This window comes from Phoenix dactylifera, chromosome 5 (genome assembly GCF_051530095.1).
Source record: "Phoenix dactylifera cultivar Ajwa chromosome 5, Ajwa_hap1_PhDact_Kaust_v1.1, whole genome shotgun sequence".
In the NCBI taxonomy this organism is placed as follows: Eukaryota; Viridiplantae; Streptophyta; class Magnoliopsida; order Arecales; family Arecaceae; genus Phoenix; species Phoenix dactylifera.
The window spans coordinates 24,636,052-24,663,345 of NC_143194.1; the positions used below are offsets into that span (position 1 = coordinate 24,636,052).

General features: G+C 45.9%; 1 protein-coding gene across 1 annotated transcript; it reads right to left on the minus strand.

The window, feature by feature from the left end:
• Positions 1 to 18,954: 18,954 nt before the first annotated feature.
• LOC103715256 (phosphatidylinositol 4-phosphate 5-kinase 2-like) lies at positions 18,955 to 22,892 on the minus strand. The gene is made up of 8 exons (XM_008802827.6): positions 22,852 to 22,892; positions 22,582 to 22,749; positions 22,264 to 22,429; positions 21,495 to 21,605; positions 21,168 to 21,361; positions 20,941 to 21,071; positions 20,744 to 20,846; positions 18,955 to 19,786 (listed from the first exon to the last, which is right to left on the minus strand). Exons 1-8 carry the CDS (start codon positions 22,875 to 22,877, stop codon positions 19,507 to 19,509), a joined length of 1,179 nt encoding a protein of 392 aa, XP_008801049.3. The 5' UTR covers positions 22,878 to 22,892; the 3' UTR covers positions 18,955 to 19,506.
• Between the last annotated feature and the right edge of the window lie 4,402 nt (positions 22,893 to 27,294).

The window sequence follows — 27,294 nt, forward strand, 5'->3', positions numbered from 1 at the left end:
ATGGCGCTTTGGTCGGGGCCTCGCGCAATAGCGCAGCTCGCACCAGCTGACCAGGGGGAATGCCATGTATTTGTTGTCTGCTTTAGGCGCGCCTGCACGCTGGGGGAGTCCGCGCAGGAGCCACCCCGTTGTTGAAGGCCACGTGGGTCCGCGAAGGTCCTACCCCGTTGTCGAAGGCCACGGGGGTCCACGAAGGTCCTATCCCGTTCTTGTCTCCCAGAGGTCGAAGGAGCTCGGGCTCACTGTCGACCCAACGGGGCATCCTGACCTTAGTCGAGGAACCGAGCACGAGGCCAAGGGAGCTTGGGCTCGTTGTCGACCTGGTGACGCTTCCCGAGGTCGAGGGGTCTGGGAACACACTATCGACACACGGGGCATCCCAAAGAGGAACCGAGCACGAGGCCGAGGGAGATTGGGCTCGCTGTCGACCTGATGACGCTTTCCGAGGTCGAGGGGTCTGGAAATACACTGTCGACACATGGGGCATCCCGACCTTAGTCGAGGAACCGAGCACGAGGCCGAGGGAGCTTGGGCTCGCTGTCGACCTGGTGACGCTTCCCAAGGTCGAGGTCGAGGGGTCTGAAAACGCACTGTCAACACACGGAGCATCCCGACCTTAGTCGAGGAATTATGCGCAAGGCCGAGGGAGATTGGGCTCGCTGTCGACCTGGTGACGCTTTCTGAGGTCGAGGGGTCTGGGAACGCACTGTCGACACACCAGGCATCCCGACCTTAGTCGAGGAACCGAGCACGAGGCCAAGGGAGCTTGGGCTCGTTGTCAACCTGGTGATGCTTCCCGAGATCGAGGGGTCTGGGAACGCACTGTCAACACACGGGGCATCCCGACCTTAGTCGAGAAATCGTGCGCAAGGTCGAGGGGTCTGGGAACGCACTGTCGGCCTGCGACGCTTTCCGAGGTCAAGGGGTCTGGAAACGCACTGTCGACACATGGGGCATCCCGACCTTAGTCGAGGAATCATGCACAAGGTCGAGGTTTTTGAGGGAGATCGAGACCGAGCTCGGCATTGACGTAGCGAAGCATTCCAGGCTTGGCCAGAGAATCCGAGCTTGGTCGGGCATCCTGAGATTCATGAACATCCCAATATTAGGAAGAGTATGAAATAATTAATGAAGAACCGTACACAAATTTTCATAAGTGGAGAGTGAGAATTGTATTTCCATTTGTCGATGACCTCCGGAGGGTTTATTGGTAGTACATCCAAAGATTCTCGGAGTTTCAGCTTCGAGGGATGAAAGTTCCCTCAAGAGACTTCAATTTGTACGCTCCGGGCCGCTGGACTCGCGCGACCCAGTAAGGTCCTTCCCAGTTTGGGGCTAGTTTCTCCTGCTCGGTGAGCTGAGAAGCTTCAGCCCTCCTGAGGACGAGATCTCCCACTTTGAAGAGCTGGGCTTTTCCTCTGGAGTTGTAGTACTGTACCGTTTTTCGTTGATACCTCGCCATACGAACTCGGGCTGCCTCCCTGGTCTCCTCGACGAGGTTCAGGTTGCCCCTAAGTTGGGAGGAGTTGGAGGCTGCGTTGTAGTGTTCCACTCTTGGTGAGGGGAGTCCAACTTTCAGAGGAATAACAACTTCCGTTCCGTATGCCAGGTTGAAGGGGGTCTCGCCGGTGAAGAGCCGAAATGTTGTTCTATATGCCCAGAGGACATTGTAGAGGTCTTCGACCTATTGCCCCTTAGATCGGTCGAGCCTGGCTTTGAGCCCCTGAAGGATGGTGCGATTCGTCATCTCGGTTTCTCCATTTGTCTGTGGATGGGCGACCGAGGTGAAGCGGTGATCGATGCCGAGCTCGGAGCAGAATTCTCTGAAATGGATATTGTCGAACTGACGACCGTTATCAGATATAAAGATGCGGGAGAGCCCGAATCTGAAGATTATTGACTTCCAAACAAAGTCCCGCATCTTCTGCTCGGTAATCCGGGCCACCGGTTCGGCTTCGACCCATTTGGTGAAATAGTCGATGGAGACGACGAGAAATTTTCTCTGTCCGGTAGCTAGGGGGAATGGCCCCAGGATGTCGATCCCCCATTGGGCGAATGGTCAAGGGGCACTGATCGACATCAGTAGGGTCAAGGGTCGGCGCTGGATATTGGCGTTCCGCTGGCATCGATCGCACCTTCGGACGAAGTCCGTTGTGTCCTTTTGAAGTGTGGGCCAAAAGTATCCTTTGCGCAAGATTTTATGAGCCAGTGCTCGGCCTCCCAGATGGTTCCCGCATATCCCTTATTCGACCTCTCGCATAGCATAGTCCGCCTCTGACGGGCGGAGGCATCTGAGGAGAGGAAAGGTGAAAGATTTTCGGTAGAGCTTGCCTTCGTATATTAGGAATCGGGAGGCTAGACGCCTGATTCGGCGAGCCTCGAGCTCATCATTGGGGAGGGCTTCATTTCGTAGGTAGCTGATGAGCTCGTCCACCAGCTCGGCTCGGTTTCGATGCAGAGGGTCGGCTCGGGCTCTTCCGTGTTGGGATTTAAAGATATTCGAGCATTGTTGCCTTAGGAAGCTCGCTCATGCGGAAAGTTGCCAGCTTTGACAATTGGTCTGCTCTTAGGTTCTCCATTCTGGAGATATGTTGGATGTTGAAGGAGTCCAGGGTGGAAATGAAATCCCGCACCTTTCGGAGGTATTTCTACATTGTTGGCTCTCTGGCCTCAAAGTCTCCCAAAATCTGGCTTACGACTAGCTGGGAGTCACTGAAGACCTTTATGTCCTCCACTTTCAACTTCTTTGCCAGCTTGAGTCCGGTGATGAGTGCCTCGTATTCTGCCACGTTGTTCGAGGCGGAAAATTCGAGGCGTAAAGCCTACTCTGCGACTGCACCGTCCGGGCTGGTGAGAATGAGGCCTGCTCCGCTACCCCTCGAGGTCGAAGAGCCGTCTACATATAGAGTCCATGGCTGCCTCGGGATCTCCGACGGTGGCGTGGGTGCAAGCTCGGAATCATCTGGCAAGGTGCACTCCACTATAAAATTGGCGAGCGCCTGGGCTTTGATTGCTGGCCTCGGACGGTATTCGAGGTCGAACTCCCCGAGGCGCGATCCTCCCAGCGCGATCCGACCGTTGCAAAATTTGCTTCATGGGCTGGTCGGTCAGTACAGCCACTGTATGGGCCTGAAAATAGGGTCGGAGCCTCCGAGCCGAGATGACCAGGGCAAAAGTTGTTTTCTCCAATTTGGAGTATCTTGTCTCAGCATCCCTCAGGACCCGGCTGGTGTAGTACACTAGTCTTTGGAGCTTGTTCTCTTTTTGTACCAGGACCGAACTCACCGCAACCGGAGAGACGGCCAGGTACAAATAAAGGAGCTCGCCCTGCTGGGGTTTGGTGAGCAGCGGTGGGGAGGCGAGAAGGCGCCTAAGCTCTTCAAAAGCTTGCTGGCATTCCTCCGACCACAAGAAATCCTTTGGTCGCTTGAGGATTTTAAAGAATGGGAGGCGCCGCTCGGCCGACCTGGAGACGAATCTTTCCAGAGCCGTGATCCACCCGGTGAGCCGCTATACCTTCTTGACTGTCTTTGGCGGCACCATCTCCTGCAGCGCTCGGATTTTTTCGGGGTTTGCTTCAATCCCCCATTAGGTTACCACAAACCCGAGAAACTTGCCTGAGGTGACTCCGAAGGCGCACTTGGTAGGGTTGAGTTTCATTTGATATTTTCTGAGAGTGGAGAACGCTTCATTGAGGTTGGCTACATGGTGCTCTGCTGTCCGGCTCTTTACCAGCTTGTCGTCCATATAGACCTCCATGTTCCAGCCTATCTGATCTTTGAAGATCTTGCTGACCAGCCTTTGATATGTCGCTCCGGCATTTCAACCCGAACGGCATTATTTTATAGCAATAGAGGCCCTTGTCAGTGATGAAAGCTGTCTTCTCCTCATCTTCGGGCGCCATTCGAATTTGATTGCACCCCGAGAAGGCGTCCATGAAGGTCAGCAGCTAGTGTCCCGAAGTAGAGTCGACGAGCTGGTCAATGCTGGGAAGTGGAAAGCTGTCCTTTGGGTAAGCTTTATTCAAGTCGGTGTAGTCCACTCACATGTGCCACTTTCCGTTAGATTTCTTCACGAGGACCACGTTGGCGAGCCAATTTGGATAGAAGATTTTCCGGATGAAGCCGGCTTCGAGGAGTCTGTCCACTTCCTCGGCCGCTGCTCGTTGTCGTTCCGGGGTGAAGCCCCATTTCTTCTGCTGCATAGGCCTGCAGGTTGGCTTCACCTGGAGTCGATGAACCATGACTTTGGGATCAATTTCCGACATGTCGGCAGGCGACCAGGCGAACACGTCCATGTTGGTCCGGAGGAAGCCGATCAGGCGGTCCCTTTCGAGGGGGCTCAGCCAGAGCCGACCTGCACAGTTAGCCCTGGATAATTTTGTCTTAATGGAATTTGGGTAATAAGCTCACCGGATTCTACCCGTTGCTGGTAGGGGTCGTCCCGCACCTTCAGGGTTTCGATGGGCAGCGCCTGGTCTGATGCCTGGGCCGGCGCCTCGGCCGTTTACTTATTCTGGCTTGGGGATTTAGCCGGTTGCTTTGCTTTATGAGTCGCAATATAGCACCGCTTAGCTATCAGCTGGTCCCCACGAGCTTTGCCTACTCCTTGGTCGGTGGGGAACCTCACGAACAAGTGGTAAGTCGAGATCACAGCTCGGAGGGCATTTAGCCCTGGTCGTCCAAGAATGGGGTTGTAGGCCGAAGGGAGACAGACCACAAGGAAGTCCGTCCTCTCAGTACTTTCTCGAGGAGCGAGCCCGACCGTGACAAGAAGGCCGACCTTGCCCTCGACCGGGACCGAATCCCCAGTAAATCCGACAAGTGGAGCATTTATTCTTCAAAGCTGGCTTTCCGTCATCCCCATTTTTTGATAGGCGTCGTAGTATAAAACATTTGCTGAGCTTCCATTATCAACTAGGACACATTTTACATCAAATTTATTTACAATCATAGAGATGACCACAACATCATCATGAGGAGTTTCAACTCCTTCCAAGTCCTTGTCCGAAAAGGAAATGGCTTCGGAGGCGCGCAGGCGCTTCGGAGAAATCCTTTCCTTGGTTGGTTCTTCAGCCGAGTTTCCTTCTCCAATGGTGTTGATGGTGCCGGTGATAGGCCTGTTGTTATTTGGATTTTTAGGTGGTGCGGCATTTTCTGCGGGCCTTCTTTCCTCACGCCGGTTCCGCACAAACCGGTTGAGCACTCCGCGACGGATGAGTGCCTCGATCTCGTCCTGGAGTTGAAAGCAATCCTCCGTGTGATGGCCGTGGTCTCGGTGGAAGCGGCAATACTTCCTTGGATTGTGCCGAGCTTCGGTATCCCGCATTGGGAGAGGAGGTCGGAAGTAGTCCCGACCTTCTATCTCCATAAGGACCTCTGCTCGGGGGGCATTCGTCGGGGTGTAACTCTCGTACCTCCTCGAGGACATTCGTGGCCGCGGTGGAGATCTCGGTCGAGGCGGAGATCTTGGTCAATGCCGTCCCTGCGGTCGAGGCAGGCTCCTCAGCCGAGGCAGGTTCTTGTCTCAGCGGGGAGACCGACTTCTCAAGCGGCCGCGCTCTTCGCGGCGCTTCTTCTGCTTTTTCGAGGCCTACTCGGTCGCGCCCTTTCTAGAGGCGATGGCCTCCTCGGCCTTCACGTACTTACGAGCTCGGGCTAGCATTTCGGTGAAGTCAGCGGGGAAACTCTTCTCAATGGAGAGAGGAATCTGTAGGAGCGGGGCTCCGTCTTTAGCGCCGACATGGCGATCGACTGGTCGAGCTCACGGACCTCCCAAGTCGCAGCGGTGAAGCGGTCAAGATATTCTTTGAAGGATTCCCCCTCCTTTTGTTTGACGTCCAAGAGGGAATCCGATGTCCGCCGCTGGCGTCGGCTAGCAGCAAAGTTGGTGGCGAACTGCCTGCCGAGCTGCTCAAAGGAGAATACCGTACTCGGCTTTAGTCCCGAGAACCAAAGCCGGGCCGTACCCCGAAGAGTGGCTGGGAAGGCTTTGCAGAGCACAACCTCCGAGGACCCTTGCAGTGCCATGAGGGCTCGGTAACTCTCCAGATGATCGAGGGGGTCGGTAGTTCCGTTATAGGGCTCCACTTGAGGCATTTTGAACCTCGGTGGGACCGGCTCGTCCTCGATCTGAGGAGAAAATGGGGACTTGGTGGTAAACTCGAAGTCGCCCTCGTGCCTTGCCTTCCTGCTATGAAGCGCCTCAATTTGGCGCTCAAGATTCTCGACCTTCCTGTCGAGTTTCTGAGTCTGGGGGATTGCCACGGTAGTCTGCTCCGGCTCATGACAGTCCGGGGCTGACTCAGCTTCTGAAAGCTGCGGCCTTCTGTCTATGCTCCTTCCTGGTAACTCTCTCCGGGGAGACGCCCGGACTGAGTCTTGGCGACCGCATCGTTCTTCATTGTTAGCCCTCGAGGAGCCGTGGAGGTTTTGGCCCTGGGACATCGGGCCATTTGGAGGAAGCACTGGCTGGACCTGGGCCTGCGGAGGCGGCATATGCGGGGCTTCCGCGCGTTGCAACCTCTGGACGGCGGCGGCCAAAGCCTGGACCTGCTGCACCAGAACGTTAAACTGTTCCAACTGGACTTGAGGATTGACCGGAGGTGGCGAGTTCTGGACAGAGTGTCCAGAACTCGCTGGCGGGCGCCGGAAAGTATTGGAGGCTCCTTTACTTCTCAACTTCATGGCCACGACTCGGGCCCTTCCTCTAACGCCAACTGTTGCTGGAAATTGGACCCGAGGGCAACCGTCGGGTAAGGAGGAGAAGCTCCGATGCCGGTGTGGCAGAAAGCGGTCCGTCGGCGAGCGGCGTCCTTCAGCAGACCTGTGACAAGCCGGTGGCCGGGGTTTCCGGCGCCGACCCTCCGATGCTTAAGTCAGAGAGGGGGCTTAATGAAGAAGAAAGGAGATGTGCGTTTTTGAGTTTCAGAGTCCAACCCCCACTAAGATAGAAGGGTTCCCCTTTTATAGTGGGGTACTGGATTACCTGTGATATGACGAGACGAAGTTACCGTGTGATTGAGTGTGTCGTGCGAATTAATACATAATCGTGCGAATTAATGCCTTACCATAGGAGATCAGGCCGGAGCCCAGGAGTTGTCATGGCTGATCAAACGCTGCCAAGCAGATTTGCCGTGGAGGGCTTGAGATCCGTAGATAGCTGGAGGTACGCGTATTAATTGTTGAGTAAGTCGAAGGTCTGCAGAGACCATGCGCATTAGTTGTTGAGTAAGTCGAAGGTCTGCAGAGACCATGTGCATTAATTATTGAGGACGGCGGTAGGATGTGGTTTCTGGTCGTACTCTAGATGGATGTGGCTGGTTCTAACTTCTAAATTCCAATGGGAGTATTTTTTTTTTGTGACTATTTTTTTTATTTTACAAAATAATATATTTGTGTGTGTGTGTGTGTGTGTGTGTGTGTGTGTATTTGAAGGGAAGGAGGTTCTAACTTCTAAATTCCAATGGGAGTTGGGGACTGGTTGGATTTTAAAGTGATGGCATCGGGAGTTCCGCAACGACAGGCGCATGGATTCCTAGAAGAATGCTCTGAAACAAGCCAACCAACAAACGATTGTTCCATCGGCCAGGCGGCAGCGAGCTGCCGTGACAACGCACTTCGTCGTCCTCCCATCTCTCTCTCTCTCTCTCTCTCTCCCTCTCCCTCTCTCTCTCTCTCTCCCTCCCTCTCTCCTCCCCCCCCCCCCCCCCCCCCCCCCCCCCTTCAAAATGGCAGAGAGAGAGAGAGAGAGAGAGAGAGAGAGAGATTGATAGGGACGTTGCCCTTGGTGGTCGGCTCCGCGATGATCAAATCCCGACAAACAATACAGGCCACGCCCTTCCTCCTCCCTCCTGCTCCACTCCCTGCCCCACCCTTCTCGGCTCTTCTTTTCCCTCCTTGTGCTGCTTCCATAACGCCATGTACTTTTCTAATGACAGGCCATAATAATGGAAGCAACGCAAATCTATTTTGGCACTTCTTTTAATGTGATTTTGCCATCATCACCAACTTCTCAAAACTTTTATTATCACTGTCGACCGAGAACGTTAAGCTGCTGATCCACCACTCATCTCATCCCTGCATGGCTAAAACTTTCTTTTTATTATTTCTCTTTAACCCCTGCAGAGTAAATTTGTTTTTCTTGGAAAGAAACCTGCAAAGGAGAATTCTTCTTGCCAATATTTTACTGCTGAGGGATTACAAATGAAAGGGATGGTACATGGAATGCAAGGCAAAAGAGACTCCCATGGATGTCCGCATCTCATCTCCTTTAGGATATCCCAGTCTCTGGCAAAAAGTAAGAGGAGATTAAGAGTTCTACGACAGAGGAAAAATAGCGAGGGATGCTACAAAAAAAATCACTCAATACTTGCTTCGTTTAATGGCAGGATGCAAAGCGATTTTTTTTTTTTTTTGAGTTACTTCAGGATTATCCAAAACTAATAATGCAACAACTAGCCTTTGATCCTCGGCAAGCAGTGCCTATTGGTCGAGGGGAGAGAGAGAGAGAGAGTAGGAAACAAAAGTATTTGTATAAATTAAAAAAAAAAAGGCTTGTGCGTGCGCGTGGTTGTACTGAGAGAAGAGGAATGGGCGTTAACGAAAGGAGAAGCACTTGGGATGCGGGGTCCGGCCAACCAGCCCAAGTTAGTAACAGCTAAACGGAGGACGACCGGGCCATCGGATGGCCGGGCCCTGTCGGTTGTTAAGCGGCAGCAAGCGGGCAAAAAGCTCACGACGGGGGATGGGAAGGTTCTGCAAGCAAATATACGGCCAGAAACATTACTAAAACACTTCATTATGGAGCATTTATAATTGTCACGATGTGATTGCTTCATGCCCTCTCCGCTACCAAGATACCATCTTCTGGAAGAGATATTGGAGAATGACGTATACTAAGTCCATCACCAACTTTCCAATAAAATTGAATAAGTTTAATCTCTCTCTCTTTGTGTTTTATAGGTGCTCAAATATCGAGTGGGACAATTAACCGAGTCATGAGAAGTACGAACTCATGCATATTTTTTTTATATGTCATGAAGAGTGGATATTTGGCAAGTATACTAGAAATTTTAGGTGTCAGGTTTGAATGTCTGCATAGGAACTCCTACTCATGCTGCCAATATTCTGTCACCTTTCTGTTTCTCGAGTTTTCATTTAATTCTTCTGTAAATGAACCCAGATATATAGCTTGTTTTCTATTAATCTTTTATCTAGTTTGTTTCTCTAACTCTCTTCTCAGATAACTTTTAAATAGAGATAAAAATAAATAAAGATTTACCAAAAAAAAAGGAATTTCATTATCATTTCACATTAAAGGGAGAGAAAAAAAAAGGAAAGAGTATCCAAACATTTCTTCTTTTTTCAGTAGGGTGATGACTCATGACAATGCACCAGGTGATATTTACTTACACACAAGCCTTTTGTCAAGCTCCTATCATCATTGTTACCACGCATAAATGTATGAGAACCTCGATGGAAGCCCTTAAGCACCGTGAGGTCCCTCTTGTGTCTCCTTTACATCTTCCAATCAAATCACCCACTATGGCCACCATCCATCAACTCGACCGAGCAGTTAGTGGGACCTATTTTTACTGGGTTGGTGAGTCAAAGTGGATTGGCACATTCTTTACTGACCATTTTTGAATCTTTTGATGTGTTTGAACTTTGCACTAAAGAGACGCTCATGGAGATATTTGGTTCGGCCTAGTGCCTGTTACAGTGTTCTAGGTACAGCCTTTAAGGCTTAATTAACTAACATTCCAGGGTTTAAAACTGCTCCTGCCGTCCTCTCGCAAAAATCTAAGATATTACTCATAGATTTCTCTCTCTCTCTCTCTCTCTCTCTCTCTCTCTCTTTGGGACATAAGGTTTTTCAATTGATAAAAAACAATTGGGATGGTCTGTAACAAGTTTTTTTTCTTGGAACTCTGAAATAGTTAAGAGGTTCATAGCTCATGCAGACGAGGCATAATGCACATGCCTTCGGACCACAGCAGGTTTACAGAAACAAGTCTCGAGCCTATCACTTTCAAGGATTTATGAGCCTCTCATTTCCATCTCAAACCCCGCTTGCAGGCGCTTTGAGATCTTTAAGATCTAAAATATCTCGCCCGTAGCACAACTCTTCCGAGTGCCAGTTAATTTAATCAGTATTAGCATAATTTTAGAGATCATATGATAATCTGTATCACTCATAATATTTTTCTTTATTAGCGTAATTCTGAATCAACCTATATTATTTTTCTTTATTAGCATGATCTCGTTAGAATAATTTTAGAGATAATATAACAACTTATATTAGTCAATAATATTTTTCATTGTTAGTATGACTCTATATTAAGCTATATTATTTTTCTTGTATTAAGTCTGTATACGACTATATATAAGTTCTGAGATGTACCAAATACGATGGAATAGAAAATAAAATCACTTTTCTTCCTCTTTTTCTATTATTTTTCTTTTTTTTATAAATATTTTAATAATTAGATCTTCGAAATCTTTAGTTGGATAAGCAAATCATTCCGATGAGAAGGAATGTTCTGGTCTGGTCTAATTCAGATCAGCAGTTCCAGGTTGGATGGAGTTTGACGCAATGATCACAATGCATGAGGTGGTTGAGGCTTCCATCAATAACAGCTGCTCTAAATTAACAATAGTAGTTGAGTCCTGTTTCTTGGTGAGTGGGCCCTCCATAATTGGTCGACTAGTTTACAGGGCATGGTAAATAAGTTCTCTAGCTTGCGGGACCACGGTTGGGAGAGTGAAGTCTACACGCGAATGCTGCAGAAAGAAGAACTTTAAAAAAAGGTCATATACAACAATGCGGTTTAGTTTGGAGATGCATGCAAACATGCAAAGCTTTGGACTAAAATGAATTTAACCCAACCACATCTAACTCATGCAACAGCATTCATTTGCATTTGTCTTACAAACAGTTTTGATCAATCACTTTCTTGCAGCAATCTTCTGGCCCTTCAATTTCTGCACTCTAGCTTGTAAGGCCAAACTAAAAAGGTAGAGATAAAAATCAAACCTAAGTCTGCAAACACCCACAGAAATCTGTCGCGATTGTTTAAGTTGAAGTGGTCTGGCTTTATTTTAATTATATTTTTGGTTATTATTTGATGCAGCTTAACTGGGCTATATGATGCTGGATTCGTGGTTAAAAATTAAGTATTTGTTGAAGCACAAAGGTGCCGAAGAGTGTAAAATAAGCCCAGGAGATTATGCATTCAGCTAAGTTTGCTTTTGAAGAGAAAATTCAAAATGGGAACGAGTGTCGATATGGAGTGTGCTTATGATACGGTTAAGTGGGATTACTTAATTGAAGTGATGGATCATTTTGGTTTCAGTACCATGTTTAATTATTAGATAGATAGAGGGTGCATGACTATTGGACTTTGGCAAGCTCATACCCTTTCACCTGCCCTTTGTGTAGTTTGCTATGTTGGTGGCTAATGCAGCCATACGAGAAGCTATTAAAATTAAGCAATTCATAAATCTCTATCGTCACTAGTTGCGGCAAACTATCAATATGTGAGGACCTGTACATGTGTGTGTTTAGTCCCATATTGGTTATGATAGAGGGCAGAATGGATCGTCCTGCTCAGGACAGGAGACCACCCCATTCCGGCCAAGTAGACCTTAGCCCTGACCAGGCGGGACCTCGGTCCCGCTAAAAGCCTGTCCGATCTCGGACCTTGCTGAAGGCCAAGCCGACCTCGGCCAGATTTCTCCACTGCTATGACATGCAGCAATCTCCTCTAAAGTTTACAACGACGATCCGTCTCGGCCAAGTTCGGGATGCCCTATGCGACGACGCGCCCCGATCCGAGTTCGGGGTGCCCTATGCGACCTCAAAGGCTAGGCCGACCTCACCAAATATTTGTCGTGGCCCCCCATGTCGGCACGACCTCAGCACCCTGCTAAGCGAGCAAGGTCGACCTCGGCCCCCACCAAAGGCCGAGCTAATCTCGCCCAGTACGCACCGCGGCCATGCCCTGCGGCAATCTCACCGCACCATACTTCGCTTAATGGCAACGTCAAGATACGTCGACAAATGACTATGCCTTACTGCCTGAGCCATGCCTGCCGACAAGGGCCATACCCTGTGGCACATGCCAGCGCTATACCGCATGCAGGGACATCCCAAACCGTGTGCCTCAAGCGAGCCATGGCCGACGCCATCTGGCTAGCACCATCTCCTCCCACGATGAGGACAGGCCATACCTCCGCCACCTGGGCACCTCCACGGAGACTATAAATAGCCCCATCAGGTAACGCCTAGAAAAACCTTTTGGCCAATAAATACTCTACGTTAACTTAAACATCGGAGGGCCCTCACCGGAAACACCGGTAAAGCTTTGTGCAGGTACGTCGGTGCACGGGAGGTGGCGTCCTTTCTCTCTTTTGACCGGCAGCTCTCCCGACTCCTCTGGCATGGTCACCCTCAGGCCAGATTTGAACCACAACAGGTTACTTGCTGGATAGATCTTCAATGCTTATACAGGATCAAAGAGCCCAAATAATACCTTCTGGATAGACTTTTTGGGTGAGGTCTTGAGTTGTGACAAATGATATCAGAGCGGACCCAACCATTAACCTATGTGGACGATAAAACACTGCACCACAGATTCATTGGAGCTGACCACGGGCCGATTGCAGTGTTTGTGATTAGATTTGAACTTTTAGCCTAACGAGGACGTCAAGGCCTAAACGGAAGAAAATATATCTAAATCTCATGTCTTTTTCAGTCTATAGATGTATACAATACTAGTATGCGGTATGGTACGAGATAATGAGATGTACTGAGTATCGGTATGATACGAGATTGCGCACTGGTTTGGTACTGGTATCGCACGTTCGCTATGATGTGGTGCCGATCAGTACGACGAACCTTGGTGTAGAACTCTTGGAATTCAAAGCAAACAAGGAATTTGGCAACATTTGGGCACTCATTTATCTTCTGTTCGTCTTCTGCTAGCTGATCTTAATGATTTTCTTGATAAAATTAATGTCGGCTTGCTAGCTGCAACTGGACTCACTCATCTCAGATGGGCAAAGTTGTGCATCCCAGGCCGGTCCTCTCGTCTATTCCTGTCTGCTTGCTCCCTAATAATGATGTGCCTATCAGTGTTATTTATAGATTGAAAGGATCTTTATAAATTTTCTGTGAGGCCATGATTCATCTCAAGGGAAGCTGCATCTCATTTCCTGGAATCTGATTTGGTAGTCGAGGAGTAATGGAGGGCTCGGATTGCATGATCTTAGAACAAGGAGGCTGGCTCTTATGGCCAATTCTACAGCTCAGCTTGTTCTTCAACCTGAGTCTCTCTTGGCACATTGAGTTTCTGAAAAATATAACTTCCATGGCATCTGTATGTTGGGGGGAACAGGACTTTTGCAATTTGGTGAGATAAATTTGTGATGCAGCTAAAATTATTGATCAGGAGGTTTTCTGGCAGATTGGTAGCTATATCAGAATGGATTTTCTCGATGATCGTTGATGTGCTAATCTAGTCTTAATCGAAGCTTATTGGCTATTAATGCTGCAATGTGTGCAAGCCTATTTCATAGAAGAAGATAGGACCTGGAATACTCAGATGGAATCAAATACTTGGATCTGATCTAATGGTTGGCTATGTGACACGGGCGATATGAGCTCTAGCATATAACCCTAAAGAGAATGCAAAGTATATAAAACTCAAAAAAACACTATATTGTCAAATTATATAAGGATCCATGCAGGATGTACTTAGCCACACATTCTATGCATTGAATATATCTTAAGTACTACTTATATAAAATCAAAGTATTTAAAATAATACTTTTCGACTAATTTTTTTGGATGAGTTACTGAATTGTTGCAAATATCAAAGTAAACTCGAGCATGGTCGATGTGAATTGGAGATACTGTAGTACATGCCTATTTGAGTTGACCATGAATCGATCGTAATGTTTGTGATTAAATTTGTAATACCTGAGATTGAAATTTAAACGGATTTAGATTCTTAGCTTAATAAGAATGTTTGGGCTTAAACAATGTTTAGTCTTATATTATTTATACATTATATTGATATTACGTACATATATCTAAGTAAAAAAAATCTAAATAATATTTTTCAGCTGGTCGTGGGATCCTAGTTTGCTGCAGATGTTCTTCCTGCTCGAATTTCGTTGCAACAGTGTGAGGAAAGGAGACAGTACAAAAGAGGCATAATTAGGATGATGATCTGGAGAAACAGTTTTGAGTTTGGAAACTGTAAATTATTCTTAGAGTACAACTGTTTTAGCGGGAGGTGAAATGGGGCAGGTTACCTAGTCAATCTTTAATGGCTAAAAGGGGAATTAATGATGCTCGCTCTGCTTTTTGCGATCTATGTTTTGACCAACTAGAAGATGTTGGGCGTGTACTTGTTCGTTGTCAGATTGCTGGAGCCACTTGGAATCATATCGTTCGGAGGTACAAGATGGGTGCCCAATTGGATTCATTACCGTCCTTAATTGTCTTCCACTGCCACCGTTAATGATGAAGACAAGACCTTAATTTCTCCTGCTAGATGGCACTAAGGAACTCAAGAAATCAAAGAATTTCAAACAACCAAGACAGCAGTGGAAATAAAGAATGGAATCCTACCTAATCAAATCAAAGGAGTAGAAATTATGTCTCTTACTCAACGAAGATTGAAAGAAAATTACGCCTAAATTTATTGTGAGAGCTGACACTTGGCATCAAGAAGGACAACAGTGGAATTCCATTGGTTGCACATTAATTACGGTGGTTTCCAGTTATTTTTTTAAATCTCATTATTTCTGCCAAAGCTGGCCGTGCCGTATTGATTATTTCTGTCAAAGCTAGTGTGGGTCGGATTGGACCATGCGTGCTGCGGGTCAGCGCTACTGTACTTAAGGAATACTCGGCTATAATGATCGATTAAATTTAGAGATGCATAGATAGTATATGGAGAAGCTAAACATGATTAGAGATGGCATAGTTGTTCAGACTAAATATATAGTTGTTCAGACTAAATATATATATGGAGAAGCTAACGGATTGTAGATTAGGTGGTCTCGTATATGGTCAATCACTTCAGGGATACCTTCTAGGTCAGAGAGAGATACTATATTTTGATCTTTTTGGACGTGCATATACTAAAATTGTATGAAACATCCGTTGTTACTTGTTACAGTGGTTCTTTCTTTCAAAGCTAGACTTTAATATAATTGAATGGGCCTTGCGAAAGCGGTCCCCTCCCCTGTAACCTACTGTTCCATGCCTTGCTAGCCCCAGTGCTGCGAGCAGTGGCTCTAAGAACAGTGGTCTAAAACGATCAAAGGTTTCAAGCACAAAAACAGTTACTGCAGCTGCGGCAGCAAAGCTCCATAGATTTAGCTTCAAAGCCCCGCCACCCCCTCTCATGGCCTCCTCCATACTACCAATTAACGCTCAGAAAAAGCTTTCGAGCTTTACGACGAGGCCCAAGGATGTAGCCGCTGAGGCCAGCTAAAGCTAGGTGGGTGGCTACCAGCGTGGAGAGACTGAGGAGATCTCCAAGTGAGCCAACCAAATCACAGAGGGACTGCCAAAAAGACAGGAAAAAAAAAAAAAAGCCCCTCGCGCATGCAGAAACCTTCTCTTCCCAAGACTTCACGTTAATGGTTTGCTCCATCTGTTCGGGCATGGCAGCATTCACGGCTTCATGCTCTCTTCCTTTCTTTCTTTTCCTTTCTTCTATGCATTCTAATGAGTAAGTGGAGCTTAATATGTTAATGATTGTAGTTTTTGAACTAATGATTGGACCTTTTGCAATCTAGGCAATAGGCATGTAATGCGTCGAGGTTGTTAAGAAGATAGCAAGAGCTATCTTTTCTTCCAGATAGTCAATAATTAGAGCTTTAGCAAGAAAAAGTAGACATCAGTAGGGCAAGCATTCCTGGGGCCTACCACATGATCTAGAATGCATCACATCTGAATCCGATCGCCAAAAAGACCAGTCTCCAAAGATGGTGGATTTTGGGATGACATAGAACTGACCAAGTGCTGTGATTATATGCCATTGGAAAGCCTAAAAATGCTGATAGCCTTAGCCATGTGATATAATGGTATATATGCATTTGAGGGAACATGATATTCAGAAGATACACACCTACGTACATCAGGCAATGAAAATAATGGCCATCTTTTAACCAGTTTAGAATGCTTCCGGCAGGATGTAGTGGATGCTTTCATGGCCATGATAGTCCCTTAAAATGGAAAGAGTAACAGTGAATAGCAATAAAATACATATGTGCTCAGCTGATGGAAAGAAATTTGAATTTTAACTTAAAAAAATTATAGGGGATGGATGATAAAGTATGAAGCGCTTTGAGATCTATGCAAATGAATGGATGATAAGAAATGGAGTGTTTTAAGATCTATATAGGTGGATGGATGATAGAGACTGAAATACTTTGAGATCTATGCAGGCGGATAGATGATAGATGATGGATTGCTTCGAGATCTATGTAGATGAAATAATGACAGGGGATGGAGTGCTTTGACATATGTCCAGATATGTGAAATGATAGAGGATGGAGTGCTTTGAGATTTATACAGATGGATGGATGATAGATAAAGCATATTGAGATTTATGCAAGTGAATGGATGACAGAGGATGGACACTTCGAGATTTGTACAGGAGGATGAATAATAAAAAATGGAGTGCTTTGAGATCTATGCAGGTGAATGGATGATAAAGGATACAGTACTTTGAGATCTGTGCAGGTGGATTGATGGCAAAGGTTGGAATGCTTTGAGATCTATGTAAGTAGATGGATGAAAGAGAGGATGGAACGCCTTGAGATTTGTTTAGATGCATGGATGATAGAGGATGAAGTACTTTAGATCTGTATAGGTAGATAAATGACAAAAGATATAGCACTTTAGGATCTGTGCAAGCGGATGGATGATATAGTACGAAAAGCTTTGAGATTTGTGCAAGCAGATGGATGACATATGGAGTGCTTTGAGATCTATGCTGATAGATGAATGATAGAAGATGGATCGCTTTGAGATTTATGGAGGTGGATATATGATAGAAGTTGGAGCAGCTTAAGATTTGTGCTGACGGATGAGTTATAAAGTATGGAGCACTTTGAGATCTTTGTATATGGATGAATGAGAGTGGACGAAACGCCTTAACATCTATACAAATGGAATAATCATGGAGAATGGAGCGCTTTGAGATCGTATGAAACCTATGATCTGGCCTTTAGAGTCAATGATATTTTGGTCTTTTTTTACTCGATTAACGGAGTTAAGATCCAGATGGATAATTGGACTATATTACAACAAAAATGAAGTTTGATAACTAATTGAAATTTTTTAAACTTTTAAAGTCTAAATATAGATGTTCCAAACTTAGAGGTTGTCTCTATAATTTTATCTTTGAAATATCTTATCTATTAAGTCTGTGATGGAATGGTAAAATAGACATAATTATTTCTATTATCTGAAGACCACCGTTTGAATACCTAATATGCATTACTCCGACGCTACCGTAATAGCTGCTGAGGAATTTTAGATTTTTTTAGTTTCCAACAAAACCATTTGGGATTTTTTTGAAAAAAAACCAGGTCGAGAGATATTCCGGTCAATACTGGTTTGCACATTTAAAACTACATATAATAGGAGCCGTTTTAGGCTATAAAAATATTGCTGGTTTTGTCTCATGTACTTGACGAAAGTGATAATATTTGTCTATTCTAAGCATATCGTTAGTACTAGACTTCTAGTCTCATGTAAATGATTGCAACGAAAGAGTTCATTTGACTGAATGCAAACGCATTAAGAGGATGAGCCAAACTCACTTTTCCATAATCAAACATCAATAGATGATTGATTGAAAGATATTACGGAACTTATCAGGGGCATATACATAGGTTGCTAGCTTTGTCCAATGCAATCCATAGCCTTCTGTTCATAAAAAAAAAAAAAAAAAAAAAGTAATCCATTGCCTTGTGCAACAATGGAACATATTCATTTCCAGAAAACCGAGATATAGAACGTACACATGTACAGCAGCTATGGATATAGATGTAGATATGGGTGTTTCCTGCAATGGATTGCAGTGCATCTGTCCCTGTACTTCATCTCGTTCAGAAAAAACAAAGATTCCAAGCTCTCTTCTCGCACGCCATCTCATTTTAAACCCGGATGACTTTGGTAATAAAAAACCAGTTTACAAGAGAGATAAAAAGCGGAAAAGAGTCCAGTACGGAAAGGGTGAAAACCTGACGTGGACTTTGACCTCATGAGAGAAGGGGGGAGAGAGTGACAGAGAGAGAGAGGGAGGGGGGAAAGAAGAAGAAGGAAGGGGGCGGCACAATGGCCGACGCGAGCCCCCACTTACTCCTTTCCCTTGCCAAATTCCAAACGACACCCCAATTAGATGCACTGCGCTTCTCCTCTCCAGGGTTTCCAAGTCCACCGTCCTTCCCTTCTTCTTTCCTTGTCCCCTGGGACAAGCCAGCAAACTCCTAGGCCACGTGGGACGTCAAGCGGGTCCCCACCGGTCAAACCCAAGGCTGAGCCGGTGTGCCCTCCAAAGAGAGAAAGCAAAAGGCTAGGTCGCATAGAAAAAGAATTAAGACTGGGCTTGGTACAAAGCAAGGTAGAAAAAAGAGAGGGCAAGGAGGGGACTGGATATAAGAGAGAGCAGATCGGATCAGCTCCCGCATCTTCGCTGTTGCGCTTTTCTCTCCTTTTGATGCCTTCCTCGCCACTGCTTTTCACGACTCCCAACACTCCCCTCCTCTCTCACAAGCTATGAGGGGGGTACTCCTAGTAGCAAGCTTCTCTGCCTTCCCCTGCAAAAGCTTGGTCCTGCTCGCAGCCCTAAACCAATAAATACTGGAAAAGGAGAAAACGATGCCACAAAGGAGATGAGAGCAAGGGGAGGGGCCACACACAAGGGGGGTAATTTAAATCTAATTCAGCCATCCTCATGATCACTGTCTGTCTGTACATGTCTTATTACATAACCCAACAACTTAAGAATCCTTCTTTTAAGGAAACAAAAATTCTATTCCCTCCCTATCCTAAGATCGAAAAAAAAAAAAAGTAAGAAGAAACAAAGCAATAGGAAGGGAGAAAAAAAAAAGAAAAGAAAAAAAAAAAATCTGCAATTCAATTCTCCTCCCAAATTGCATGTACAAATCTTCCCCATGGCTGAGCTTCAAAATTCAGCCTCACCCACCATCAGTAGCAATCTTGTAATTGCTTCTCCAGTCTCCAAGTCCAGGAGGCAAAGCATGCCCCCAATTTGATCAGCATTTACACCTCTCACCTTCGTACCATGGAGCTATAGATATATATCAACTGCCGATAGCTGCCGAGGGCACGGAGCACATCCCTCAAAATCGCAGCAGTTCCTCCACAGTTGACTTTTTTCCTTCCCTGAACATTTCTACTGTTGGTGCTCAAAATTTGTCCTAGGTTTGTTCTTTTAATTTTTCCCTTGGCTTACTCGTCCTTCACAAAGATCTTGCTTATGAAATCTTGGAACCTTCTGGAATAGAGTTTCGGATCCACTGCTGAGATGGAATTGGGATCGGCCTGCAATGACTTGTAGGCATGCTCCAGCTTCTTGGTGATATCGTAGTCCTGGAGGATGTCGATGATTCCAAAGTAGAGGATCACGTCATCGATTTCACCACTTTGGGCAGGTGCAGACTCGGACTCACTCCTCAACAAGTGCTCTGCTCTTGCTGGCATGTTTGAGCCCAGCCGAATCAATGGTTTCCTGATCAAAGAGAAGTCATTTTGAAACATCAGATACACATGGATGTGATTTTAAATTAGAATGTTTGAAACATGAGTATTTGGCTTGTATTAAATATGATCAGCAATCATTTTACCGAAAATAATTAAGAAATCATATTATCTCCTTTGTACACAGTTGGAGCAAACAGCTAGGGCCCCAATGATGCCACACTCAACTTATGTTTAGACCAGCAGAGGGCAATGGAGTCAGCATCATGATGAGATGCTGCATTATCTCGCTTAAAATGTAGATGTCGGGACCTGGTGAGGCAGCTAGGAGGCCACCAATTTAGAAGTGCTTTGCTGGATCCATTAAATATTTTCATAGAAACAGATGTAGACTGTTTGTGATCACTAGTTGATGGTGAATCAAAGTTTAAAGGGGGGGCTTAACTGAAGGTTTCAGCTCTGAAGTTTACGGAAACATGACAGCATGAAATCATCCAGCTTTTCAAGGCAGCTACAATGATCTTGACAGTTACAAAGCAAAATCCCAGAAGCAAAAGATTTGCATTAGTGATTGCCTTTATCCTTGAAGGAAGGCAGAAAATGACTCCTAAAATTACTCCACCATATTTTCCCGTTTAGAAATAAGCCAGTGCAAGCAGAGTAATTTCTAGGTCCAATTAGCATATTCAACAATCAAGTTCAATAAAAGGATGAATCTGAAAACTACTATTCTACTATAGCAAGAATCAAGCTCAACAACAAGATCCTCTTATAACTTTGTGAGATGGATTACAACAACCAGTGTCACCATCATCGCGCTAAGAAGAATATAGCCGTAATAAATCTAAAACAATAAAATCAAGCGGTTGTTTTCCCTTTCAATACAGCACATAGCTTGAATTTTAATTGGCTATTGCTTACAAAACCATGGACCCAAAAACTTTATTATACTTAAATAGGAATATCAAAATTAAACAGTAAGACATACCGGCCATCCAGAATCCGATTCATATCTTGACAGTCTGACTCATAGAAGCATAACTCGGAGAATCCCCCTCTACCTTGAAATGATTCCCTCTTGCCAGAAAATTCTGATCAAGCAATGTACTTTGTATTAGATCAAACCAGGATATCCAATCAGGCCCTTTATGTCTAAGAACATGGTTACTGAAGCCATCAACTTACCTGGAGAAGCAATATATGGAGACAGACAGATTTTAGAAGCTGAAACACCATCACGAAAGTGAACTCCCACCAAGAGGCTATAATCCATAATCCTCTCAGATTCCAAAAATCCACAGTCCCGCTTAATCTGCCTGAAGATGCAAAGAAATTATCAGACAATAGACAAAAAAAAGTACAGCTCAGGTCAATACAGTCGAAGCATCCTAAAATTAGAAAAGCGTACTTACTCAAAGAATTCTTTAAACCAACATCTTTGCAGGCGAAATACAAAATTGAGGTCAAGGTCCTTGAGGGTAGTCGTCTCATCAATCTCTGCCTCAGCCTTGTCAGTTGTTCGACCATGGGATGAACCTTTTAGGTCAAACCGCCTATGTATGTGATACTCTGAGCAGAAAAGGTTGCCCATTACAATGAAACGAACCTGTTTTCCAGCCACATGCAAGCATTGTAAGAGCAGAGAACAACCAATGCATGTAACAATGAAGTAATACAGAACAGTTTTAAGAACAGCTGAAATAATAAAGCCTATAAATTTCTGTTCAACATTTACATACCTTCTGCCCACCTATTGGCTTTACACAGTGCACGCCATAGAACTTTGTGACAAGTGAGTTCTCATACTGACGGACATGTTGGTAGTAACTGGCTAACATCCTAATAAGCACCTGTAAATATGAAGCAAATGAAGGACCCAGCAACTGAATTCTAATTCGATTCTAATCCATATGTCTGCCAAGATAAACTAATACAGATACAACCAAACAAATTTCCAGCTCCAGTTTTGCATTTGCAGGAAAACATGCATACTCACATTGCCAAGTTAATCTCAAAATCTGTTGCACATATTTTTTTTTTAAAAAGAAGCAATCCAAATTCACTGATTGCATCTGAATTGAAAGCATGAAGGCAAAACGATCTAACCTGTAGGGCTAATAGGATTTGGAGCATCAAGCACTTAGGAAAATAATGGAGCTTGTTTCCACAAAGAAATTACAATACCATATTACTAAGCTACAGGGGAAGTTATATTGCTCAGGTAGGTAAGGCAAAGCATACCCATTTCACTAATTGCATCAATACTAATGGTGGCAACCATAGGCAATGAGCCTTATCCCAACTAATAGGGATCCGCTCCATGAATCATCATTTGTCAATCTTCCTAATTTAAGGGCTTCCATAGTAACACTACACAGGAAAAAAAATAAAACCCCTAACCAAAAAGGTAAATTCCATTTTCAAGTTGAGTAAAAGCCCTTGTTAAATATGAATATGAATATAGATGTGCTTAAAAGTAACATACAGAATGAAAATCAGTCTTCTAACCTTCACTTCAGATTTTTTCACTGTCTTGATCATGAATCTGTCATCTTGGGTCAGATAGAAGAAACTGCCGCTCTTCCCAGGTGAAGATAGTTCACGCAATGCATCATCACCACAGATAGCGAGCATATAATCCGCAGGATCCACAGAAAACAAATTTCTCAAGTGTCTGAAAGCCAGAAAAAAACCCATCATTCTATGTACCAAGCCAAAACCAAATGAAATGAATCGCGACAAATACTCAATTAGATGCATTTAATGTCTTATACACATTGCACCTATGAAATTGCCTCCACATCGCATGGATGGAGGTAAAGCTACCTGAAGACCATGGGGCAATAATCCTTCCATCGAAACTCAAAAGACTGGTGGGGTGGAGTAATCTTGGATCCCTCAGGAGGAAACCTCGTCCAGAATTTCTCCCTTGGATCAAAATCTGCTGGTCTGAGCTCTCTCATCTGCGTCGAAGCTGGCTTCCCCACAGAGTACCTGAAACACAAAATCAAGTAACTATAAGAAACCCTTCCTCTATCCAATTATTACAAATGCCTAGTGGGCACTACAGGGAACAAAAGACATTGCGCCATCCACCTGATTCCCAGCTGAAGGTTTAACATGAGATCATAGTTCTTGTGGCCTTTGGATATTGTCTGCCCGGGCTTCTTCACCTCCCCGACAGTCAAGCAGCACAGGCTCCGGCGCTGCGCGGCTTCGATGCCCCCACAGCCCGAGTCGAAGGAGGTCCCGTCCCTGTACAGCATCGACGCCTCGAGGGGGTCGATGATGTCGCATGTGATGTCCCCGGCCTCGCCGTCCGACTCCCAGATGCAGATCCTGGGGAAGTTCTTCTCGGAGGCGGCGGCGGCGCTTGCCCTTCCAGGCGCTCCGTCCACCGACGACCTCTTCCTCGACGTTGGGAACAGCGGTGGAAGGAGCAATGCATCATCCAGCGGCGAGAAGGGGCTCCTCCTCCCGCCGGCGATCTCCTTCCGTCCGCCGGCGACGGCGGCCGGGTAGTAAGTGCCGTTGAGGGTCTTTGGCTCCCCCTTGCTCCAGCTGCCAACGTAGCAGCTGCCGTCGGGCCAGGTGTAAACGCCGTTCCCCTTGGGAACGCCGTTCTCCCACTGGCCGTCGTAGCGATTGCCGTTGGCCCAGATGAGGACCCCGCGGCCGGAGATGATCCCGTTCCGCCACTCCCCGATATACTGGTTCCCGTTCCGCCACACGTACCGGCCGTGCCCCTCCTGGAGGTTCCGCCGCCACGTTCCCTCGTAGTAGTCCCCGTTCGCGTACAGCTTGCTGCCATACCCGTGCTTGCGGTCCGCGATCCACGACCCCCGGTACGTGTCGCCCTCCGAGCCGGTGAACGTCCCGAAGCCCTCCATCCGGCCGGAAAGGAACTCCCCCTCGAACGTCGCCCCCGACGGCCACGAGAACTTCCCTTTCCCGGCGGCCTTCCCCCGCCGCCACTCCCCCTCGTACATGCACCCGTCCGACCACAGGTACTTCCCCTTCCCGTGCGGCAGGCTCCCGTCAAACTCTCCCCTGTAGAGATCCCCGTTTAGCAGCACCTTCTCCACCACCGCCTCCTCCTCCACTCCGCAGGTGGTCGGCGTCACCCGCCGGCCCCCACCCTGCGATCTGCTCCTCGGGTTGTGGTGGTGGTGGTGGTGGTGCGCAACCGCCACGGTCGTCACCGCTGCCGGCGGCGCCGCCAGCGACGGCTTCTCGCCTCCCTCCTCTTCCTCCTCCTCACTGCCTCCTCCTCCTCCTCTGGTGGTGGCGTTGGCGTCGCCCTCCGGGCACAAGCGCCGCATTCCCCCACGGCCGCTCTCGAGCCCTAATCCCCCCCGACCGGACCTCGCATTTCTCCAGATCCCTCTAGGTAAACTCCCTCGCTCGCTCTCTGGCCGAAAACGAAATCAAACCAAACAAGGGCTACAGCGAACTAAACCAGAAGATGAAGTGATGGAAAAAGAGAAATCTTATAAAAATAGAACACCACGAAAAAGAGAGGACAGAGAGAGAGAGCCGGCCCTCCTCTTTGCGATGTTTTGCTTTAGCCTCAACCTAGGGAACGTTGCAGGGGATCCGGAGGATGCTGGAGGGCGACAAAATAAAATATTATTTTTAAGAGCAGCATTTTTTTTTTGTTCGAAATGCCGAAATTGCCCTCAAGGGTGAGCATAATATGCCAAATATGCCCTCGGGTTCCAACTGTTCCCCCGCTGGTATCATCGCGACACGACGGGGAGGACAAAGGCGGAGGAGGGCTTCTTTGGATTTCCCATTCGCCTGCCGCCAGCCGGGATTTCCCTGACGGATTCCGCCTCACCGCTCCACGCTCCACGCTCCATCCGTTTTCGCGAGTTTACAAAATTACCCTCCCGTCCCCTGCGGTCCCGCGGTCACCGCGTCGCGCTGCCGGAACCCACACCGCCACGGCACCAACCAAACGTGCGACCTCAAGTCCCTTCGCGGCCCAACCACTCTCCCAAAGCGGTAACTATACCGCACAAGTTCTCTCGTGCCAAATGGCTAGAGATACCAAGGTGGAAAGGTTAGGGGCCGCGAGGATACTTGGGCTAAGCTATTCTGTGTAACGGTAATGTGGGAAAGTTATGGGACGCGCCTATGTTTCTGGAACATTTTGAAGCCCAACGCATGTTTAAAAAAAAAAAAAAAAAAAAGGGAGAAAGAATGGCGCAGGCCGCGCAGCTGATTGGCTAGCTTCTCAACGTCACTCTGTTTCTTTCTCTTTTATTTTGCCTTCTAATTTACTTTTTATTTTGCAAAAAGATTCCTGGAGATATCTTTATCTTCGTCGCTTTCTATCCTGCCGCTTTTATCTAATTATTTCCTTAGTTTTCTATTGCAAACTCTGCCAAAAATGGGACGCACCTATGTTTAGGTCCAAAGAGACTTCGGGGAGAAATATTTAGGAGGTGGACAAGGGATCTCGTGTTGGACTTTTTATTTCGTTGGTAGAGAATTAATTGGAGGGTCGATTACTGTCACTATTATTGGGCAGATGCGACTATTTCGGGTCCGTGTCGATTGTTCTTATCGATATAACGATATTGTATGTTCTTGTTTACGGGTCTCCATAGGCAGGAAATTCTTAATTTTGATGTGCAAGAATATGAGTGGAGAGTTGGGAACAGCTAAGTTGAACGTTTTCCCATAACGACAATGATTAGAGATTTGGAATTTTGGATTTGATTACGTGATACGGATTATATAGTCATGTAATAATCATCCCTTTGTCTATAATCCGAAACTTGGCACCTGTTAAAAGTGACTTGATGGCCAAAAAGGGACACAAGGTATTTGGAGCATTAGCGTTTCAATCGAATGTTGAGGAGGTCCACCGGGAGTGGAAAGAACACGAAGAGATGAATGCGGCTCATGGACGGATGTCGAAAGTTTGTGTTATGTTATGAAATGGATACATGTGATGCAAAAGGCTGAAACACAACAACTTATAGGATGCTAGACTTTGAGACCTTCCATATTTGGCTTCATATGCAGTTATACCCCGATTGGAAAGGAAACCATGTTGACGGGAAAATGACTCAGGCAAGTTGATAGATGTTAAAAACTAATTATTATACAACTCTAATTATGACATGTGCTGATGCTAAAATCCAGCGGCAGATATGGAGGTCTGGAGAGCACCAGTCGATTCACGGAGAGAGGCTAGTTGGCATACAAAAAGAAAAGAAAGGCTTTTCGGATTGGCTCGATCTGATCCTCCAATGTGTAAGTCCAAAAAGATTTTGGAATAGCAATAGAAAAAATGAAAGTATAAAAAAAATTATTGTGTAATATCATTTTCTTTTGTTTGGCCACCTCTAGTCGACTTTCTTTGCTTTAGCTTTGTTACTTTGGCCTTCTCAGGTCGGCTTTCTGACCTCAGCCTTCTCAAGTTAGCCTTTTTCACCTCAATCTTCTCACTTTGACCTTCTCACCTCGACCTTCTCAAGTCGGCCTTCTTACATCAGCCTTTTCACTTCGGCCTTCTTAAGTTAGTCTTATCATCTCGGCATTCTAGTTAATTTTGGGAGCTCAATATTTAGGAGCTTGGTCTCAGACTCCTCACCTCGGCCTCAAGCTTGATAGCTTGGCTTTATGCTTCACCTCTGTTTTAGAGCCTTACACTATGAGAGCTTTGAGCTATAAGTCCCTTTGGCTACAAGTGCTTCTAGCTATCAAAGCTCATCCCTTTGGAGTTTCTTGGCCTTGTTTTATGTAGGCATAGGAGCAATCAAGGATGCGCCATAACACCTTCTTTAGTAGCCTTAACATTCTTTCCTTATAAGCTATTACATTCTTTCTTATGAGCCACACCCATCTTTCCATTTCTAGATTCTTTTAATTGCAAAAATATGATCGACCATAATTCAAATCTATTTGAAATTGCTTGAATTGCTTGCCATGCATTAACCCATGATAGGAGGGTTGATTTTATGCCATATCAACATTCATGATTATATTTTGCCGATCACTCCCTTTCGAAGTTTCGGCTGATTAATCAAAACATTCAAATGCAGAAGGATGAGCATGTGCAATAAAGGAGGCCTACTTTATTTGAGCATAAATTTTTTTCCAATTAGAACAATAAGATATTGGAATCCAAGCAAATGGTTTTGATCTAGAGGAATTGAGATGCATTCCTCATAAGTCATGTTGCTACCATATTTTGATTATAGCACATTGCATGACCGCATTTTCAGTTTTCTATCTAACTACCCTTTATAGCTAAACTCTCCATAAAAATCAGTTTTATTTTTTAAAGCATCAAACTCGCCTTGTTATATATTAAGATGGAATATGTATATGATGAATACTACCACTGGCATGCAAGACTAACATGATTTGTTGGTGTTGAGATATGGGATCTCATACAATGCACATGGAACATTATGCCAACATGGCACTTTTTCTTAGCCAAAACTATTATCTAAAGGACTTTAACATTCCCCTCTTATGTGTAAACAAAACTATATAGAATGGTCAATAATAGTATATTAG

Coding starts and splice junctions, on each gene's coding strand:
- LOC103715256 (XM_008802827.6), bottom strand. CDS start 22,877: ATGTTAAACCTTCAGCTGGGAATCAG. Junction 20,847..20,940: donor TCCATATATTGCTTCTCCAG/GTAAGTTGATGG, acceptor TTGCTTGATCAG/AATTTTCTGGCAAGAGGGAA. Junction 19,787..20,743: donor AATCGGATTCTGGATGGCCG/GTATGTCTTACT, acceptor CTCTTTGATCAG/GAAACCATTGATTCGGCTGG.